The 10,396-nt window shown below is 40.8% G+C and overlaps 1 protein-coding gene across 5 annotated transcripts in view; it reads right to left on the minus strand.

The window, feature by feature from the left end:
* PRPF39 (pre-mRNA processing factor 39) overlaps positions 1-9,968 on the minus strand; it is a 34,984-nt gene extending 25,016 nt beyond the window's left edge. The window contains exons 1-4 of one of the 5 annotated variants that reach the window (XM_024215019.2): positions 8,755-9,968; positions 2,746-3,103; positions 1,054-1,179; positions 287-405 (exon numbers count right to left, since the gene is read on the minus strand). In XM_024215019.2, coding sequence (XP_024070787.1) covers positions 287-405; positions 1,054-1,179; positions 2,746-3,103; positions 8,755-8,909 — 758 coding nt within the window. In that variant the 5' untranslated portion in view covers positions 8,910-9,968. Of the gene's footprint in view, positions 1-286; positions 406-535; positions 1,180-2,745; positions 3,104-8,754 lie in introns of those variants that run through there. The other 4 variants (XM_024215022.1, XM_024215023.1, XM_024215021.1 and 1 more) reach the window with 4 other exon arrangements.
* Between the last annotated feature and the right edge of the window lie 428 nt (positions 9,969-10,396).

The raw sequence follows: 10,396 nt of genomic DNA on the forward strand, positions 1-10,396 counted from the left end.
ATTTTCACAATAAAAGGAAGAAGAACAACATAAAAATAAGCCATAAACAAGAAATCAACCACTAAAATCCACGAGGAGTTTCTCTCTAAGAGCCTATTCCCAAGGCTCTGAGGAGTGAATGGAACTATTTATCAGACAAAAATAAAGAGACATCAATACAGCTAGATGCTACTTCAGCTTTGTTCTCATGGCTAAAGATTCTACTTTTTCATGTAACTACATATCATTTACAACTGTGTTCATGTGTTTCTTCCCTTTTTTCTTTTTAAAAACACAAACAACTTACCCTCTTACGGTATTATTAGTTTCAGGGTCAACAGGATCCAGTGTCTCTTTTAAGAAGTTTATATAATGTATCCAAAGATCAACACTAAGAGGTATTGCCTGTAGCCCTCTCCGATACACCTATGAAGAGAACAACATAAACTGTACTTCAAATATTTAATAGTGTCCTAAGAGAGAGGCAACACTGTGTTATCCGGCGAACCTTAGAAATACTAATTACTGGAATTTTGTTTAAATAATCTACCATTACCATTTGGGTGGAGGTTGGATAGAACATGGCAATGTTCTGATCTCCACGTGCAGAGTCTTGATCTTCAAAGCGCAGCGGTCCCTGCATTCTGACCAGGTTGTGTGGGCAGGCTTTGGGGTACAGACCATAGGGCACAGACCCATTAGAGCATCATTGACAGCGTCTGACCAAAAATGCAATAAGATGTAGCAATTGTGACCAGCAAACCAACTATATTGTTTTGAAAATGAGAAATAAATGTAAGTGACAGAAAAGCCCTGCCCTACTTGTTAAGCTGCAGTGTAATACAGAGGCTTGCACTGCAAAGCTTGACAAACTGTAGAGGTTTAACGCACCTGCCAACAAAGAGAGAAAATATTAGCTACAAATGCCACAAAAAAAGTGACAAATGCAAACAAAATCCCTATAAATCTGACCATATATGGTAGGTACTGGCAGCCAAAATGACTTGTAGCGGTTTAGTCATCATTTGGCTTACAGGACCAAATGGCGATAGCTATATCCAGCTACGAACGTACCTCATCAGACTGTTTAATGTTGTCATGTCGCTTTTCAAGGTCTGCATACTTTTTCCAATATCCATAGCAATATGGATAATGTGTGAAAAATCTGTCAAATGCTTTCCTGGCAGCCAGCAAGTGGTTCTGTAAGAAACATACAACAGAACTGTAACTTACAGTTCTTAAGAGAAAGTTTCAAATAACTAGAGAAGAGCATGAATTCTTACATGGAGGGCACCGTTCCAATTCAAACACAGAAAGCCACGTCGTAATATCAGGTGCTTTTCCATAGTTTTATAAATAACTTTGAATATATGTGAGCACAAATAATTACAACACTAAGATCTAAGCTAACTTAAGTTACAGGTCTACAAAGTTGCAAGCAGACACAGCTTAAGTATTCCCACACTACTCTGCTAGCATCTTCAGTCAGAACCTGCTTCTTTCCACCTCAGCTACTGCACTTGATTCTTTAGACCAGTGGGTCTCAAACTTTTTTACTGGCGACCCCTTTCACATCACAAGCCTCTAAGTGCGACCCCCCCCAACAAATTAAACACCTTTTTAATATATTTAACACTATTATAAATGCTGGAAGCAAGCAGGGTTTGGGGTGGAGGTTGACAGCTTGCAACCCCCCATGTAATTACCTTGCGACTCCCTGAAGAGTCCCAACCCCCAGTTTGAGAACCCCTGCTTTAGACAGATGTTCCAAACCTAGGGTGACCAGATGTCCCGATTTTATAGAGATAGTCCTGATTTTTGGGTCTTTTTTCTTATATAAGTTCCTATTACCCCCCACACCGATTTTTCACATTTGCTGTCTGGTCAACCTATCCAAACCTCAACTAGCTGTCAGCAGGGCTCTGAGTTTTCAGTGATTCTATAGACATCAATGTAACTCAGCAAGCCATGGAAACAAAAATTTCACACAAAACTAGGCTAGCATTTGAACTTTTAAAAACAGACTTTGAGAAAAAGCCATGATCTGTCAGCATCTGATGTCTGCATTACAAGCTGTGTCAGTAGTAACACTCAGAAGGTGTAAATCATTATTTGAGTGCTAAGTGCTGGACCAGCAATATTCATCTACTAGCTTGATTGTAATGCAAGTAAGAGGAGTGTGTCTTTGTAGCTAGGTAGCGCTGCTCTTTAAAAGGATTTTACAAGATATAACAACACTATTTTAAAAATCTAATTAGAAAGTTTCACAATATTAGTGCTCTCAAGACTTACTCATCTTTATTTTTTCCTCTCAATTAGTTGATAACATGGCACAATCACAACTGGCCACAAAAATTGGCCTGAGCTGCAGTGTCTCCATGCTCTGATTGTCCCTAACCTGTGACTGCAGAAGTCAGGGCTGGATCACTCAATAATTGCCCTGTTCTGTTCATTCCTTCTGAAGCAACTGGCCCTACCCACTGTCAAGAGATGTGCTAGATGGACCACTGGTCTAACCCAATATGGCCATTCTTATGTCCCCTTTTTAAGTGACTAGAATTCTACATGCATAAAGCACAGAGATTTGAGAACTGAAGTCAGAGCTTGTACCCTTAAGAACGAACATGGCCCAGTAGAAATCCAGAAGCACTGTCTTGAAACAATACCTGCTAGGGACTGAGATACAACTTTAAATTCAAGACTGGAATCAGAGGACAATGCGTTAATTCATCCTTCTATGCATTTTGGGGGAAAAGATGTACTCACCTCCTGCTCTACGTACTGCAGCAGATATACCCAACCTGTGAAATCCTGGGAATTCTCCTCGACTACTTTCCAGAACTTCTCATATTCAGGAGGGAAATGAGCCTCAACATCAGTCGTGTGTAAACTTTGAATATCTGGTATTCCACTCTCTTGTGTGGTCTCCTCATTTACATCAGGAGAGCTATCAGGGGACTGTTCCATCTCTGTGACACTCATAATCTCTGTACTAAAGTCCGTAAGCTGCTCTCCTGCTGCGTCAGTGCTGTTGACTGTGTTCTCATTACTTAGGTTGCAGTCATCCTCTGTATGATCTGAGTTCTGCATAGCTGCTGTTAATGTTGTTCTGTTGAATGATATCCTGTGGAAATACAGATTAAAGGTTACTATCTTCCAGATGCCAGTACAATTTAGCTGTCAATTTTTAAATTGTCCTACTTGGTGTAGCAAAACATTTCAGGTAATTCAACTGAACTACAGGAAGAACGTAATTTTAAAAGATGTATAATCCATTCCATTTGATTGTAAAAACATATCCTCGTTTAAAAGTAAAACATTATTAAATAACCAATAAACTGGCATGTTGCCTCTGATGAAATGAAAAGGATTGCAAGTAAAAGAGCTGGTAACTGTGTTCTCAGGTGCATCCAGTATTTTTTAAATTAATTGGATTTAATATGAATCTTCTGTACTGCTATGTAAAACCAAAGAAGAAAGTTCACAGAAGCCTGCCAGAGACAAAAAGGATTTTAACCAACAATCAAATAATCTCTAGTCGTGCAACATGACTGGCCATGGATTAATCCAAGTTAGATAAATAATTATACTTGAATGAAGGAAGTGTCGTAGCGATGTTGGTCACAGTACTACCTCACCTATCTTTTATTGGACAAACTTCTGTTAGTGAGAGAGACAAGTTTTCAAGCTTACACAGAGCTAACCTGAAGAAGAGCTCTGTGTAAGCTCGAAAGACTTTTCTCACCAACAGAAGTTAGTCCAATAAAAGATATTACCTTACCCACCTTATCTCTCTAGTTATACTTGAACAGTTTATTTTCAACCATCTGAGAAAGCATCCTAAGTGCCTCACACATTCATCTGCTTTGTAACAAACTTAGACTTTCCATACTCACTAGCACCATTCATATTTACAGAAACACTGACAGTGATGGGCATTTCTAGATTTTTGGGGAGGGTCAGATGCAAAATCTTTTGTAAATATTCCATGTAGCTATCCAGGTATTAGAACCAACCACTGCAATTTCCTTGTAGGGTCGAGGTATTTTACCCTGTCTAAAATATCTGTTTATGTCAATTTACTACTGCTAGTTAATACAGAATACTATATTCCAGTTACACCCCAAAGTATATCATCAACTGTAATTTCTAGATGAATTGGCTCAAACTATGATTTCACCAAGAAAAAAATTACCACCATCAGCAACACATTCCATCAGAATTCAAGATGGCTAGACAGGATCAAACAACATAGGGTCGCAAAAAAGATTCTGTCCAGACCCTGCCACAGAGACTTTCTTCCAGGCAAAAGTCACAAGACAGAAGCTTCTCCCTAGTCCTCCAGGAGGGATTCATCCATCCTCCCACTCTGCATCCTTGACATTCCTGCCAAGTGAAGCAGCCCAAACCAACAGACACTTGCCTAGCACAACTCAGCGGCATGCTGCATCATTGCTTGCTGTTCTGTCTCTGCTGCATCCAAGCCCCTTACAAGAGAGGTCTAGATCTCAAGGATCCTGCATTTATCTCTCTCTGAACTCAATGGGAGAGCAGTCCAAAGTCAGAAGAACCCAATCAGCTCCCTAGTAATAATGGATTTTATCACTACAGTTTCATAGATTCCAAGGCCAGGAGGGACCATTGCGGTCATCTAGTCTGACCTCCTGTATAATACAGGCCAGAGAACTGCCCCAAAATAATTCCTAGAGCAGTTTTTAGAAAAAGTCCAATCTTGATTTAAAAATTCACAGTGATGGAGAATCCACCTCAACCCTTGGTAAATTGTTTCTTAATTACTTTCACCATTAAGAATGTATGCCTTTGTCTAGCTTCAACTTCAGGCATTAGATTGTTATACCTTTCTCTGCTAGATTGAAAAACCCATTATTAAATGTGATTCCCATTTACATACTTACAGATTAATCAAGTCACCCTTTAACCTTCTCTTTGTTAACCTAAACAGATTGAGCTCTTTGAGTCAATCACGTTAAGGCATCTTTCCTAAACCTTCCATCATTATTATTAATATAATGGGGCTCTTCTCTGAACCCTCTCCAATTTATCAACATCCTTGTTGAACAGTGGGCACCAGAACTTCATTATATACCACTCCCCCACTTTTTGTGTCTTCTGAGAACTTTCAGTGATGGTTTTATGTTTTCTTCCAGCTCACTGATAAAAATGTTAAACAGCCATGGGGTCAAGATCTGATCCTTACAGGACCCCACTGGAAACACGCCCCACTCAAGGACTGTTCCCCCTTTCAATTAAAGCAGATGCATTTTCTCCTATGCTACCTCACCCTCAACAAGAATTGCATAACTAATATGGCTCTCGTCTAAGATAGGAACTCCAGATATTGTCCAGGCTCAGTTTTCTATACCTATCTTTTCAGTCTGAGGGACCTTTCCTTCCTTCACATTCACAATCCATGCCCAATCCTTCAAAGCGGCTGTGGATTTTATACCAGCCTGATGGTAACAAACATGACTCCAAAACCTGCAATTAGGGGGTGATGCTCCGACTTCCTAGGTCCAAAGCATTGGGGGGTGGGGGTGAAATCGGTCTACAAATTTAAACTGTGGGCTTGTCTACACATACAGCACTGTGGCTGTGCCGCTGTAGCGCTTAGTGAAGATGCTACCTATGCCAACGGGAGAGACTCTCCCATCGGCGTAGGTACTCCACCTCCCCAAGAGTCAGTAGCTATGTCGACAGGAGAAGCCCTCCTGTCAACATAAAGCTGTCCACACCAGGCACTCAGTTAATATACCCGCATCACTCAGGGGTGTGGATTTCCACACCCCTGAGCGACACAGTTATAGTGACATAAGTCTGTAGTGTAGACCAACCTTGAGTTTGTAACCAGGCTAAAACAAAAATTAACACACTGTTCCTAACACTGCAACTATACTATGTTTCCAACCGATTTATCAGCAAGGGAGTACCAACTGCATAGTTAACCAGGTTCTAGATAGGACTGTCAACCACATACATACAACTGGGCTGGCAAGTCCTACCACCTCTCAGGTCCTTTCTGTGGGAAAATATTCCAGTCATCCTCTGCACATTCAAAATGAAATCTAAAACCCACTTCTTGAACGTAGAATTCCTGTGACTGGGGAGGGAGAAACAAAAACCTGTGTGTTCAATAAGTAAATGCTCAGATACCATGTTGAGAAGTACAGTAGAAAAAGCCTAGACAAAAAGCATACTGCACCAGTGGAGAAACACTGAGTCCCGTGTCCCCGGCACCAGCAGCTGAGACTGTGTGAGACAGCTGCCCAAATTTCCCAGAAAGCATCAACACAAATCCGACTGTGCCAAGTAGTGTGAAAAGGCAGATATGGTTGATACATGGTGTACCAGAAAAGGGCTGCTTTTTGGATCCTCTGAACTGTGTTCCGTGGAACTGTCAAATGAGTATGTCTAAACCTGACCACACTTACAATGATTCTGTCTATGGTGAATATAAGCAAAAAAGTCTGCCATGTATAGATCACTGCATTACTGACTGGGCCAGATAGTCAGCCACAATACTTACGATTGTTAGTATAAGATAACTGTATTTTTCATTTTAAAGCTCCTTGTTTCTCTTGCCTGTATAAGACTGCATGTATCCTTCACCTTGTGTATTTTGTCTACATGAGTTAGCATGTCAGTAAGTTTTAAAAGGAGTGAAATTATCTCTGGAAGGGACTACCATACCAGTCGTGTAGTAGAGACAGTTAACAGCATGGAGCTGACAGCTTTTTTTCATAATACTCTAGAAAAACATTTCAGCCCTTATCCTCCATGCCCCTTTCAAAAGGCCTGTATTTTACGCTGAGGTCACAGTAATCACACTCAGGTGGTTATAGAGGCCAAGCTCTTTCTGCCCTTGCTATGGACCATGCTGGAGAACTGCAAATTACAGACACGCAGGCTGAATGAATTGATAGCCAGGCTTTTGTGTCCTCCCTGGAAAAAACCTTGATACCAGAAGCATCAAGCAAAGGGCCAGCTAGGCTGCACTTTTGGGCAAGAGTGCGGGAGAAAAGCACCGCGTTAATGTAAACTCTCAGTCAGTCCTAAGTTTCTGAGAAAAGAGCCTTTGAGTCAAACTGCACCCCAAAAGGGAGAGTAAGATCCCCAAAGAAGCCTGCAATAAAAGGCACTTGGCACAGGCAGGAAGTGGCTGCTTTACAAACCAGAAGTGAACTGGAATTCACAGAGGTACCAGGTGTATCATGTCAGCAAGCGTTGCCACAGAAAAAAGATTAGTAACCATATCTGGAGAAGAGGAAATTGATGAATATGCTGTAGTGAGGGCCAGAGCAGTAGATTCTGTCTGAGAAATATGATAATCTATTGTGTTGGAGAATTGATATATGCTAATGTAATTAAAGCCTATTGCACATATACACGCAGGCAGCTATTGCAATGCATAGTTAAGAATGCAAAAGTTTGGAAACTGTTTAATCTGTGCAACCCCAATATTTTATTAACATTGGGGATGCAGGTGTCACATCAACAAGGGGGGGTTGTTTTGTTTCAGAAAAACTTAGAAAAAAGGATTAATTCCACAAAATGTTAAAGCTTTGTTGACTCACAACAAATTGTCAATAATGCATGTAAATTCCCTAATACATAATTATATGGCTATACACTGCTAGAATGCCATGTCCCACATCCCTAAGAGATCCACCGGACGAAGTCCCTCTCCCGCAAACTTAAGGAACTTTAACTACAACTAGTGCCCTCCCATGCACCTTACACATTGTGCCACTACCCTCCCTAAGGATCCTCAATATCCCAACAAGGTCCACGGGGACTGAGCCAACAGTTCCTGTGTAGCCCTATTCTCAGTCCTCAATATGCTTTTCACCATGAAGCTAAGCTCACCATGCATGCACGCACAATGAAGCCTTTTACATGCATATTTTACAAAACAGCTAAAAGTTCATACAAGGTGTATTGCATGTGATCGTCAAAGGTTCATAACTCAATCAAATCTCTTCAGAACAAAGGCATTTCCAAGTAAGGATGGTAACTCCATGCTAAGTTTCACTTTCAACTCACTTTCAGGGTATTTCAAGCTGTAGAATGTCCACAATGTTCACACATGGGTTGGGGTTTTGGGTTTTTTTTGGGGGGGAGGGGGGGTTGTTTTGTTTATTTTGAAATTGGAAAAGTATTTTTCCACTCTCCCCATAATCAAAAGTGACTACACCATTTCTGCCTAAACAAGGAAAAACAAGGGGTAAAACTGCAAGGTGAGCACGCTTAACTGTAGTGGTCACTCCCTCTCTTTCTGCAGTGTGGCAAACCAGCTTGCTGGTTAGGGGTTATTAGTAAGAGTACTCAGGATTACCACCTTATTTACATAATGGTCTAGGAAAGCATTACTTCAGTAACATCTTCCAAATAGCTTGAAATACACATACTATTTGTAAAATTCTCAATCATAAGGGTTCCTGGCATCAAAAAGGGCACATATTGTAATGTAAAAAACCTTTGAGAAAAATGCAGCATTTGTATGATAGAAATAGCTCTGTAAAATTGCATTACTACACTGCACAGCATACTATACCATATCTATTACAGTATAAAAGACTTCTGTAGAAGATGGTCAATCTATTAAGAGACTGATCACTAAGTTTCCATTTTGCCAATATATAGCATACTCGAGTGATTTAGCAATTTCAACTGCAATTATATTAACTTCTGTTTTAAAAATTAGAAGTAGTGAACTAAGCCATCATATTCTTTTATAAGTGCTTAAAATCTACTTACCATTTTATTTTTAACTTGCAAAATGACAGTAGACAAGTGCTGAGGCAGAGCAGTGGCTTACCAGCAGAGTAGGAGCTCAAGTTTTGGTAGTGGGAGATCATCTTCTCTGTGGAGCTCACAGAGAGGGAGAGGAAGCCAATAAATATATGGAGCATAGAGATTCTCCTCTTGTTTTTGGTGATGAGATTCACTACTGTGCATCATTTGAGCTGATATATGGCTTCATCACCACCAGAACAGCTCAAACAACTCATCAGAACTTGGCTTGGAGTAATTAATATCCACAGTGTCCAATATATTTTAGAGTAAAACTTATTCTTTGAAATTACACAGCAATTAGACTATTACACTGTAGTTTTCCTTTAAAACGTTTAACATAATCACTGCTGCTACATTAGAACACCAACATCCTATGATATATGCATTCTGGAAGCAGATTTCTTTTGGTGAGTTCCAGAGATGTCCCTTTTCTTCACACATGGTCCCCATGCTTCTGTAGCTATGTGGTACCAGTTATTACTGAGAAGCTGCTGACTTTGGGACTAAAAAGGCCATTTTGAGAGAAATAAAACTCACTTGCAAAATCAATAATTTTATTAAGCTTTAAAATGATCTCATTCATGAATTTTTAAAGAATCTCTACTGTATCTAATATTACCCTGCAAGAATGCAAATACAATCTCTGTAGTAATTATTTCTTCTTCCATACAGTAACATTTTCCCTTTGTTTAAGGAGAAAAATTGTTTAACAATACTATCAAGAATGTCAAAAAGCTACACAAATAGAATTTGTTGATGAAGTGAAAAATTACTGCCCATTCTGCTATAGAGTGGACTAACACACACAGTAGGTCCTACATAATATCACCTATTAAAAGTTTATCTGGGATTAATTCCACCTCAAAAAACACACAAAGGTATTTAGTGTATGCAGAATGCTCATAATATTGCTTAGGTCTCTTGAAGATATCCATTCAGTTCTGAGATCAATTTAAAAATGTCACTGCAAATCGAAGTGGAATTTCAAGGGGAAGTTGAATGTTTGACCACTCCTTTCCAACAAGTAATGAAGTAGTAACACTGAACTGTCAGTACAGTACAGATTGTATTGTTAAATGGAAACAGAGGTTACCAGTGGGAGCTTGAATATACAATCTTAGCAAACTGAAGAAACAAATTTTTTTGTAAGTGGTTACAAGAGTACAGTATATAACAGGGGTGGCCAAACTGCAGCTCCTGAGCCACATGCGGCTTTTACAGTTAGAATGTGGCTGGAAGAGCCCTCCCCGCCTCCCCATTCTCCAGCGGGGGGGGGGGGGGGGGGGGGGGGGGGGGGGGGGGGGCAAGGGGGAGTGGAGAGGGCAAGCTCCAGATCTCTGCCTTGTAGCAGAGTGGTGGGAAGGGGGGGGGTGTCTTGAGGCTTCAGCCTGCGGGGCACACCTGCCAGGGCTTGGGCTTCTGCAGGAGCAGAGCCCCGACAGGTGCCTCCAGGGGGGCAGAAGCCCTGAGCCCCGGCAGGCCCATCCCAGCTTTCCAACTTGTGAGGATTGTCCTCTGTGGCTCAGAGAATCAGCACGTTTGGCTACCCCCTACCGCGTTCCCCAGCCACCCCCCAGCCCTCCTCAATTCCCCCCCCCGTTCC

The sequence above is a fragment of the Terrapene carolina genome, unplaced genomic scaffold (genome assembly GCF_002925995.2).
Source record: "Terrapene carolina triunguis isolate 2854851 unplaced genomic scaffold, T_m_triunguis-2.0 Scaffold189, whole genome shotgun sequence".
Lineage (NCBI taxonomy): Eukaryota > Metazoa > Chordata > Testudines > Emydidae > Terrapene > Terrapene triunguis.